Source organism: Vidua macroura, unplaced genomic scaffold (genome assembly GCF_024509145.1).
Source record: "Vidua macroura isolate BioBank_ID:100142 unplaced genomic scaffold, ASM2450914v1 whyUn_scaffold_185, whole genome shotgun sequence".
In the NCBI taxonomy this organism is placed as follows: Eukaryota; Metazoa; Chordata; class Aves; order Passeriformes; family Viduidae; genus Vidua; species Vidua macroura.
This window is the reverse complement of record NW_026530570.1, coordinates 54,972-65,350: the sequence shown is the minus strand read 5'-3', so window position 1 is coordinate 65,350 and position 10,379 is coordinate 54,972. Positions and strand designations below refer to the sequence as shown.

The following is a 10,379-nucleotide window of genomic DNA, read 5'->3' as shown; positions in this document are numbered from 1 at the left end:
CGGGAATCCCCAGGAGGAGAATGCCGGAGTTCGAACAGGAGGGAATGGTTGGAAAGGATCGGATTTACGGCCGGGCCGGCGGAGCCGGACGCGGATAATTGGAGCGGGGGAAGCCATCCATCCATCCATCCATCCCATCCCATCCCATCCCATCCCATCCATCGCGGGAAGTGGGAATTCCCGGCCGGGCCGCGGCGATTACTGTCAGGTTATGACACCTCCGCACCAAGATCGATGGGGTTTTAAACGCGCCCCGGTTCTGGGCAATTGGTGACAATAAAAACGGTGACAAATGGACGGAGCGCGGCCAGCCGGGAAAACGGGGGGAAACTGGGGGAAAAAAGGGGGGAAAGGGGAAAAAGGGGGGAAAAATGGGGAAAAGGGGGGAAAAAAGGGGGGAAAAGGGGGGGAAAAGGAGGGAAAGGGTGGAAAAAGGGGGGGAAAAGGGGGGGGGAAGGGGGAAAAAAGGGGGAAAAGGGGGAAAAAAGGGGGGGAAGGGGGAAAAGGGGGGAAAGGGGGGGAAGGGAAAAAAGGGAGGAAAAGGGGGGAAAAGGGGGGGAGTGGGGGAAAAAGGGGGGAAAAGGGGGAAAAAAAGGGGGGAAAAGGGGGAAAAAAGGGGGGAAGGGGAGAAAAGCGGGGAAAAAGGGGGAAGAATGGGGGGAAAAAAAGGGGGAAAGGGGGAAAAAAAGGGGAAAAAAGGGGAAATCTGCTTTTTTCCACTAAAAAAATAAAGGGGGGTAGAGAGAGGGATGGGAAGGGAGGGAGGGAGGAGGAAGAGGAAGGAAAGAAAGAAGAAGGAAGGAAGGAAGGAAGGAAGGAAGGAAGGAAGGAAGGAAGGAAGGAAGGAAGGAAGGAAGGAGGAAGAAGAGGAAGGAAGGAAGGAAAGAGGAAGAGGAAGGAAGGAGGAAGAGGAAGAGGAAGGTTGGTTCGCTGGTTCCCCCATCCCCCCAGCGCCTCTTTCTTGTTTTTTTACCAATTCTCGCCTTTATTAATTCCAGAATTCCACAGAAAACGCCGCGAGGCAGCGACCCACGAACCCTCCCCGCCCCCCGCTCCTTTCCTAACGGGAAACTGAGGCAGGACCCACCCCCCACCCCCTAAAGCTTCCCTAAGCACCACCCCCGCGTGGGGAAACTGAGGCAGGACCCACCCAACACCCCCTAAAGGAGCCCTAAACCCCCACCCGAGTGGGGAAACTGAGGCAGGGATTCACCCTCTGCCCTGTAGTGTTGCCCTAAATCCTGTTCTGAGTGGAGAAACTGAGGCAGGGACCCCGCAACCTCCTTCCCCCCAGTGCCTGAGTGGGGAAACTGAGGCACGGCCCCATTCACCTCCTTCCCCCCAGCCCCAAACTGGTCAAACTGGGGCAGGGACCCCCCAACCTCCTTCCCCTCAGTTCCTGAGCAGGGAAACTGAGGCAGGGACCCCCCAACTTCCTTCCCCTCAGTTCCTGAGTAGGGAAACCGAGGCAGGGGGGACCCCCCAATCTCCTTCCCAGCAGCTCCTGAGCAGGGAAACTGAGGCAGGGACCCCCCAACTTCCTTCCCCTCAGTTCCTGAGCAGGGAAACTGAGGCAGGGACCCCCCTACTTCCTTCCCCTCAGTTCCTGAGCAGGGAAACTGAGGCAGGGACCCCCCAACCTCCTTCCCCTCAGCTCCTGAGCGGGGAAACTGAGGCAGGGACCCCCCAACCCCCTTTTCCTCAGACCCAAACTGGTCAAACTGGGGCAGGGACCCCCCAACGCCCTCCCCCCCAGCCCCCCAACCGGTCGAGCCCCGGCCCCTCCCGCACCCCCAGCAGCCGCAGCACGCCGAGCTCCGCCAGCCTGGCCCGCACCTCGCTCTCCCAGCCGCGGTTGGCGCGGGGGTTGCGGGGGGACGGGTGCGGGATCCAGGCCACGGGCACGGCCAGCCCCGCGGCCCGCAGCGCCCGGCGCGCCCGCAGCTCGGCCACGCGGCCCAGGGCCACCACGAGCCGCACGCCCAGCGCCTCCACGGTGGCGGCGAGCGCCGCGGCGCACGGGGCGAGCAGCCGCTCCCGCTCGGCCGCCCGCAGCTCCGGCGGGGGCACGTTGCGGCCGCTGGCGGCGAGGAAGAGGAGGGGGCAGAGGTTGTGCACGAAGCAGTGGCGGAAGAAGGCGCGGGGGTCCGGGCACAGGCTCCGCACCAGCCCCCAGAAGCGGGCGCCGCTGACCTCGGCCCGCGGGCAGCGCAGCCCCAGCACCGGGCGCTTGGGGTGCTCCCGCGGCGGCCGCCGCACCGCGCCCGACACCCGCAGCCACTCCCGCACGTGCCACGCCTCGCCGAACGGCACCTGCGGGGCGGGGGGGGGCGTCAGAGAAGGGGGTGGGGGGGGACACACGCACACAGTGGGGACGGCCTCGCCCCCTGCGTGACCCCACCCCCGCCCCGTGCCTCAGTTTCCCTCCTCTAGGACCTCGTGGGATGGAGTGGGACACCCCCCCCCCCCCCCGTGCCTCAGTTTCCCTCATCTAGGACTGCCTGGGATGGAGAGGGAGCCGCCCCCAACCCCTCTCCCGGTGCCCCCATCCCGGTGCCCTCCATGCCCCCATCTCCCCACGGTACCCATCCCGGTGCCCCCAGCCCCTCTCCCAGTGCCCCCATCCCCTGTCCTGCTCCCCCCAGCCGCTGTCCCGGTGCCCCCATCCCCTGTCCCGCTCCCCCCATCCCCTGTCCCGGTACCCCAGCCCCTGTCCCACTCCCCCCATCCCCTCTCCCGCTCCCCCCGGCCCCTGTCCCGGTACCCCCAGCCCCTGTCCCCCAGCCCCTGTCCCGGTACCCCAGCCCCTGTCCCACTCCCCCCAGCCCCTGTCCCGCTCCCCCCGGCCCCTGTCCCGGTACCCCAGCCCCTGTCCCGGTACCCCCAGCCCCTGTCCCGCTCCCCCCAGCCCCTGTCCCGCTCCCCCCGGCCTCTGTCCCGGTACCCCCAGCCCCTGTCCCGCTCCCCCTGGCCCCTGTCCCGGTACCCCCAGCCCCTGTCCCGGTACCTCCGGCCCCTGTCCCGGTGCCCCCAGCCCCTGTCCCGGTACCCCCCAGCCCCTGTCCCGGTGCCCCCAGCCCCTGTCCCGGTACCCCAAGCCCCTGTCCCGCTCCCCCTGGCCCCTGTCCCGGTACCCCCAGCCCCTGTCCCGCTCCCCCTGGTCCCTGTCCCGGTACCCCCAGCCCCTGTCCCGGTACCCCCGGCCCCTGTCCCGGTACCCCCAGCCCCTGTCCCTGTCCCCCAGCCCCTGTCCCGCTCCCCCCGGCCCCTGTCCCGGTACCCCCAGCCCCTGTCCCGGTACCCCCGGCCCCTGTCCCGGTACCCCCAGCCCCTGTCCCTGTCCCCGCTGTCCCGCTCCCCCCGGCCCCTGTCCCGCTCCCCCCGGCCCCTGTCCCGGTGCCCCCGCCCCTGTCCCCGCTGTCCCGCTCCCCGCCGGTGTGCCGGTGCAGACCCCGGTCTGGGCCATGCCGAAGGGGCCGGGGTTCATGCCGAGGAAGAGCACGGCGGTGGGGGCGCGCAGGAAGCGGCGCACGAAGCGGCGGTGCGGCTCCCACGCGTACTCGAGCGGGGCGTACACGAGCGCCACGGGCGGCCCGGGCGGCGGCAGCGCCCGCAGCCGCTCGGACAGGCCGCGCTGCAGCGCCAGGAAGCGCGCCGCCACGCCTTCGGCCTCATCCGCCTCATCCTCCTCATCCTCGGCGTCATCGCCATCCTCCTCAGCCCCGGCTCCCTCCTCTTCCTCACCGCCGGCTCCCGCCTCTTCCTCAGCCCTCGCTCCTTCCTCCTCCTCCTCCTCCTCCCGCTCCATCCCCCATGGCCTGCGGGGACACGCACGGTGGCCGCGGGGACAGAGGGGACAGCGGAGCCCGGGGGTGACACGGAGGGGACAGCAGAGCCCGGGGGTGACACGGAGGGGACAGGGGAAACCCGGGGGGTGACACAGAGGGGACAGGGGAGACCCGGGGGGTGACACAGAGGGGACAGGGGAGAACCGGGGGGTGACACGGAGGGGACAGGAGAGTCCCGGGGATGACAGCGGAGCCCGGGGGCGGGGGGTCAGCAGAGCCCGGGGGTGACGGCGGAGCCCCGGGGGGGTCAGGGGAACCCCGGGGGTGACAGAGGGGACAGCAGAGCCGGGGGGTGACACAGAGGGGACAGGGGAGACCCGGGGGTGACGCAGAGGGGACAGCGGAGCCCGGGGGTGACAACAGAGCCCGGGGGGGTCAGGGGAGCCCCGGGGGTGACACAGAGGGGACGGCAGAGCCGGGGGGGCAGGGCAGGCTGGCGGTGCCGAGGCCCTGCTGACCCCCCCAGCCCCCCCCGAGTGTCCCTCACAGCCCCGCTCCCCCCGTGACGTCACACGCGCCCCCCCGCTGACGTCACGGCCGCCGCCGCCGCGAGCCCACCTGGAGCGCGCGCCGCGTCCGCCGGGGCCCCGCCCCCTGCCCCGTTAGCCCCGCCCCCTGCCCTCAGCGCCTTCCCGGCGTGCCCCGCGCGCGGAGGGAGGGGCGTGGCCCGGTCCTTTGTCTGCGCGCGGAGTTTCCCATCGTGCTTTGCGGCGGGAAAACATCCCCCAAAATCCCACCCAGACCCCCCCAAAACCTCACAGCCCCCCCAAAATCCCACCCAGATATCCCAAAAGCTCCCAGACCGCCCCCAAAATCCCCCCAGACCCCCCCAAAATGCCCCCAGACCCCCCCCCGGGGGGGTACCCACGGCAGGGGGCGGGGTCCACTCAGGCCCCGCCCCTTCCCACGGTGGGGGGGGCACGTGGCACTGCGGCGGCGCGAGGGCGCCCCCTAGCGGGCCCGGGAGGGAGCGACCGGGAGTGTCCCCAACCCCCCCTCAGTGCCACCAGAGCGTCCCCAACCCCCCCGGTGCCACCAGGGTGTCCCCAGCCCCCCCTCAGTGCCACCACAGTGTCCCCAGCCCCCCCGGTGCCACCAGGGTGTCCCCAGCCCCCTCTCTGGTATCATCAGAGTGTCCCCAACCCTCCCCGTGTCACTGCGGTGTCCCCACACAGCCCCTGTCCCATCCCCAGGGGTTCCCGCTGTCCCCAGGTGTCCCCCAGTGCCACCCCCGGGTGTCCCAGTGCCACCCCCGCTGTCCCCTTTGTCCCCGCGCTGTCCGCGTGCAGCGCCGCGCTGCCACCACCAGGGGGCACCGCCGGGGCACCGGGGGGCACTGGGGACACTGGGGGACACTGGCTCATACTGGTGACACTGAGGGGACACCAGGCCGTGCTGGTGACACCGAGAGGACACCAGGCCATGCTGGTGACACTGTGCTGGTGACACTGAGGTGACAGCGGGCCGCGCTGGTGACACCGGCGTCCCAGGCCCCAGGAGGTGACAGCTCTGAAAAGTGACCGTTTATTGGAAGCAAATCCGGGGGGCTTGGGGACAACACGGGGACAGAGGGGACAGAGGGGACACGGGGACACCCCGGGGGGGCCCCGACCAAAAACACCGACTTTAAAAAACACCAAACTCCGGGGCCACCCCCCGCACGCGGCCCGGGGACAGGCTGGGGACACCCCGAAGGGACGGCCACCCCGCCCCCGTCCCCAGGGGGCTGCGGGGGCCCTGGGGACATGGGGAGGGGACAGAGGGACAGCCCGGGGGTCCCCACGGGGGGGGCTATGTACAGATCTGGGGGGGCTTAGCTGCGGGGGGGGTCCCGCTCCTTGGGGTCGCTGTCCTCGGGGTACGCGTGCCATGTCAGCCGCTCCTCGTAGAACGCGATGACAATCTGGGGACACCTGAGGTTGGCCTCCTTGGCCAGCACCAGGTCGGCCTCGTCCGTGTCCTTCCTGCGGGGACACGGGGACAGAATGGGGTCAGGGGACACGGGGACAGAATGGGGACACGGGGACAGGCTGGGGACATTGGGACACGGGGACAGAATGGGGTCAGGGGAAACAGGGACAGGCTGGGGACATTGGGACACGGGGACAGAATGGGGTCAGGGGACACGGGGACAGAATGGGGACATTGGGACAGGCTGGGGACATTGGGACACGGGGACAGAATGGGGTCAGGGGACACGGGGACAGGCTGGGGACATTGGGACGCAGGGACAGAATGGGGTCAGGGGACACAGGGACAGGCTGGGGACAGAGGGACACAGGGACAGAGTGGGGACACGGGGACAGGCTGGGGACATTGGGACACGGGGACAGAATGGGGTCAGGGGACACGGGGACAGGCTGGGGACATTGGGACAGGCTGGGGGCATTGGGACACGGGGACAGAATGGGGTCAGGGGACAGACTGGGGACACAGGGACAGGCTGGGGACATTGGGACACAGGGACAGGCTGGGGACATTGGGACAGACTGGGGACACAGGGACAGGCTGGGGACATTGGGACACGGGGACAGAATGGGGTCAGGGGACAGACTGGGGACACAGGGACAGGCTGGGGACAATCTGGGGACACTTGAGGTTGGCCTCCTTGGCCAGCACCAGGTTGGCCTTGTCCGTGTCCTTCCTGTCCCCTTCCTGGGGACAGACTGGGGTCAGGGGACAGGCTGGGGACAAAGGGACAAACTGGGGACACCGACACAAACTGGGGACACCAACACAAACTGGGGACACTGACACAAACTGGGGGACACCGACACAAACTGGGGACACCGACACAAACTGGGGGGTCAAGAGGGACAAGGACATGAACTGGGGGTCGCGGGGACCCTGGGGACAGCGGAGGTGGCCTCACCACTTCATGAGGAACATGAGGTCCCCGCAGGAGTCGGTGGCCCCGATGATCTTCTCGGGCTCCAGCCCCCGCTCGAAGCCGCGGGCGATGTCGTTGCTCTGGGGGTTTTGGGGAAGAAAGGGAGGGTTTGGGGAAAAAGGGATGGTTTGGGTAAAGGGGATGGTTTTGGGTAAAGGGGATGGTTTTGGGTAAAGGGGATGGTTTTAGGGAAAAGGGGATGGTTTTGGGTAAAGGGGAAGGTTTTGGGGAAAAGGGGATGGTTTTGGGGGAAAAAGGGGATTGATTTGGGAAAAGGGGATGGTTTTAGGGAAAAATGGGATTTTGGGGGGAGGAGAGGTCAGGGAAGGGTCCCAGCGTGGTGGCACTGGAGGATGGCCCTGTGCCTGGGCCCTGTCCCCTTCCCTGGTGGCCATTCCAGGAGTCCCCATGGAGAGGACACTTGGTGCCACTGTCCCCAGTCCCTGTCCCCATCTCTGAATTCCCACCCCCATTCCCATGTCCCTGTCCCCATCCCCGTGTCCCCATGCCCTCCCAGTGTCCCTGTCCCCAGGTGTCCCCTCTCACCTCCCGCTGTCCCTGTCCCCTCCTGGTGTCCCTGTCCCCATCCTCGTGTCCCCTCCTAGTTTCCCTGTCCCCAGGTGTCCCCTCCCAGTGTCCCTGTCCCCATCCCTGTGTCCCCATGCCCTCCCAGTGTCCCTGTCCCCAGGTGTCCCCAGGTGTCCTCGTCCCTCACCTCTCTCTTTTTCTTGGCTCTGCCATCCTCGCTGCCGGGCAGTCCCTTGCGCTTGGCGCCCTCGGGGCGCTCGCGGGGCCGTGTCCCCTCGCTGTCCCTCATGTCCCTCATGTCCCTCATCCTGCGGTCCTTGCGCAGGAACTGCGAGATCAGCTCGGGGCAGTCCAGGTTCTTCTCGGGCTCCCACGTGTTGTGCTCCCTGGGGACACGGGCAGGGGACATCCAGGGACACGGTCAGGGGACAGGGGACAGGGTCAGGGAACACCCAGGGACACAGTCAGTGGACAGGGGACACAGTCAGGGGACACCCAGGGGACACGGTCAGGGGACAGGGGACACTGTCAGGGAACAGGGTATGTGGTCAGGGGACACCCAGGGGACATCTCCCCACCCCCAGGTGTTGTGTTCTCTGTGGGAGCTGTCAGGGGACACCCAGGGTGCTGTGTCCCCTGTCCCCAGGAGCTGTCAGGGGACACCCAGGGTGCTGTGTCCCCTGCCCTGGGAGGTGTCAGGGGACACCCAGGGTGCTGTGTCCCCTGTCCCCTGTCCCCAGGAGCTGTCAGGAGACACCCAGGGTGCTGTGTCCCCTGCCCCGGGAGCGTCCCCCGTGTGCCACCGCGCTGTCCCCGCTGTCACTCACTCGGAGAAGCCCTTCCACTTGAGCAGGTACTCGGCCTGGCCCCTCACCACGCGCCGATCCAGAACCTTCTCCACCACATACTCCTCCTCCTCCCCCGAGGACGAGCTGTCGGCTGCCCGCCGGCTCCTCCTGCCCATAGCGCAGCCACCGCTCTGGGGACAGGGACAGGGACAGGAATGTCACCGTGAGAATGTCACCGTGGGACACGGCACTGCCCGCCGGCTCCTCCTGCCCATAGCGCAGCCACCGCTCTGGGGACAGGGACAGGGACAGGAATGTCACCGTGAGAATGTCACCGTGGGACACGGCACTGCCCGCCGGCTCCTCCTGCCCACAGCACAGCCACCGCTCTGGGGACAGGGACAGGAATGTCACCGTGGGTCAGGGAATGTCACCGTGGGAATGTCACTGTGGGACAGGGCTCCTCCTGCCCATAGCGCAGCCACCGCTCTGGGGACAGGAATGTCACCGTGGGAATGTCACCGTGGGTCAGGGAATGTCACACAGGGGCTCCTCCTGCCCACCGCTCTGGGGACATGGTGTTGTCACCCGCAGGGGACAGGGGACACCTCAGGGTGGGATTTGAGAGAGATATGAGGCTCCCGGAGCGCCCTTAAAGGGAAGGGGACACCTGGGGGTCGCCAAGAGGGATTTGGGGACATCCTGGGACCCCCAAGGAGGGATTTGGGGACATCCTGGGACCCCCAAGAGGGATTTGGGGACACCTGGGGGTCCCCAAGAGGGACTTGGGGACATTTTGGGATGCCCAAAAGGGATTTGGGGATCCCTGAGAGGGATTTGGAGTAATTTTGGGACCCCCAAGAGGGATTTAGGGTCATTTTGGGGCCCCCAAAAGGGATTTGGGGACACCTGGGGATCCTCAAAGGGAGATCCCAAGGGGGAGGCACAGGAGGGTCTGATTCCTAAAAACCAGTGGGGATTTAGGCACAAAGAAACACGTTTTGGGCTAAAAACCCCTAAAAAAAAAAAAAAAAAAAAAAAAAAAGAAAAAGAAACCCAGGGAATTTAGGCAGAGCGAAATGGAATTTGGAAAAAATCCCCAGAAACTGAGGGGGGATTTGGGAGCAGAGAAATGGAATTTGGGCTAAACCCCTTAAAAACGGGGAGGATTAAAAAAAAAGAAGACTTTTAAAAAACCTCAAATCGAGCTTTCCGCCTCCCCCCACCCCCTTAAGCCACGATTTTAGCGGATTTCTTTCTTTTAAACCCAGCCCTAAAGCCCCGTGAGGGACGCGGGGAATTCCTCGCTCCCGGCTGGAATTTCCTGCCGGATTCCCGGCGGGGTTTGAAGGGCGGGACCCGGGAGGTTTCGGGCGGATTCCTGAGGGAAAAGGGGCCGCTTTGGGTGGGAAAAGGCGATTTTGGGCAGGGAGAATCCGCGGCCGAGCCCCCCGCGGCGCCGATCCCGGATTCCGCGCCCGGGAATCCTGAGGGAACAAAGGGACGGCGCCGCGCTGAGGCCCAAAAGCGCCTTCCCAGGGCTGAAAAGCGCAGTTCTGAGGGAAAAGCCGCCGGTTTGAGGCGGGGACGCGCCGGTTTGAGGCGGAACGCGGCGGTTTGAGGGCAGAACCCGCAGTTTTGGGGTAAAAAGCCGCAGATTTGGGTTCAAAGCGCCGCTGTGGGGCCCGGCAGCCGGGCCCGGGGGCGGGGCCAGCAGCGCGCCGCGGCGCGCGATTGGTCAGAGCCGCCGCGCGCCCGCGCGGTGATTGGCAGGGCGCTCCGCCGCTCGCCGCAGCCCCGCCGCGCCACTATTGGGCAGTGGAACCGTCACTCCAAGCGCCACCCCGCCTTCACTGCGCTGCTATTGGTCGGCTCGCCTATCACTCGGCGCGCCGCCCCGCCTCCCGCGCGCTGCTATTAAATACCGCGCCCGTCACTCCAGGCGTGGCCCCGCCTCCCGCTCGCATCCATTGGCCGCCGCGCCTGCCCGTCACGGCGGCGGACCCGCCCCCGCGCTGCCGCCCATTCATCCGCCGCCCGCCGCCGGCGCTACCTGCGCGGAGAGCGGCTTCGGCGCGGGCCCGTCCGCCGCGGTTTGGCCGCCCCTCCGAGCTGCCGCCGCTCCGCGCTCCGCCCGCCAAAACCGCCCGCAGCGCGCAGGCGCCGCCGGCCGCGCTCCGCGCATGCGTCCGCCCGCCTTTCCCCCCCCTCCCCAAAGCCCGCCGCGATCGGCGCATGCGCTGCTCCGGGCGCACCTTGGGGCCGGCGGGCGGGCGGCCCCTCCTCGCCGCCGCCGGGAGTCGCCGCCGCCGCCCCGCTCTGCGC

The 10,379-nt window shown here is 67.5% G+C and overlaps 2 protein-coding genes across 3 annotated transcripts; both read right to left on the bottom strand.

Annotated features, from left to right (window-relative positions):
• Positions 1–1,618: 1,618 nt before the first annotated feature.
• On the bottom strand, positions 1,619–3,918 carry SMUG1 (single-strand-selective monofunctional uracil-DNA glycosylase 1). The gene is made up of 2 exons (XM_053969354.1): positions 3,452–3,918; positions 1,619–2,313 (listed from the first exon to the last, which is right to left on the bottom strand). Exons 1-2 carry the CDS (start codon positions 3,806–3,808, stop codon positions 1,717–1,719), a joined length of 954 nt encoding a protein of 317 aa, XP_053825329.1. The 5' UTR covers positions 3,809–3,918; the 3' UTR covers positions 1,619–1,716.
• Positions 3,919–5,358: 1,440 nt separating this feature from the next.
• On the bottom strand, positions 5,359–10,361 carry CBX5 (chromobox 5). 2 transcript variants are annotated; one of them, XM_053969350.1, is made up of 5 exons: positions 10,310–10,361; positions 8,094–8,245; positions 7,454–7,652; positions 6,721–6,818; positions 5,359–5,812 (listed from the first exon to the last, which is right to left on the bottom strand). In XM_053969350.1, exons 2-5 carry the CDS (start codon positions 8,228–8,230, stop codon positions 5,662–5,664), a joined length of 585 nt encoding a protein of 194 aa, XP_053825325.1. In that variant the 5' UTR covers positions 8,231–8,245; positions 10,310–10,361; the 3' UTR covers positions 5,359–5,661. The 2 variants fall into 2 exon arrangements, with proteins under 2 accessions (XP_053825325.1, XP_053825326.1); XM_053969351.1 differs by lacking the exon at positions 10,310–10,361 and adding an exon at positions 10,108–10,160.
• Between the last annotated feature and the right edge of the window lie 18 nt (positions 10,362–10,379).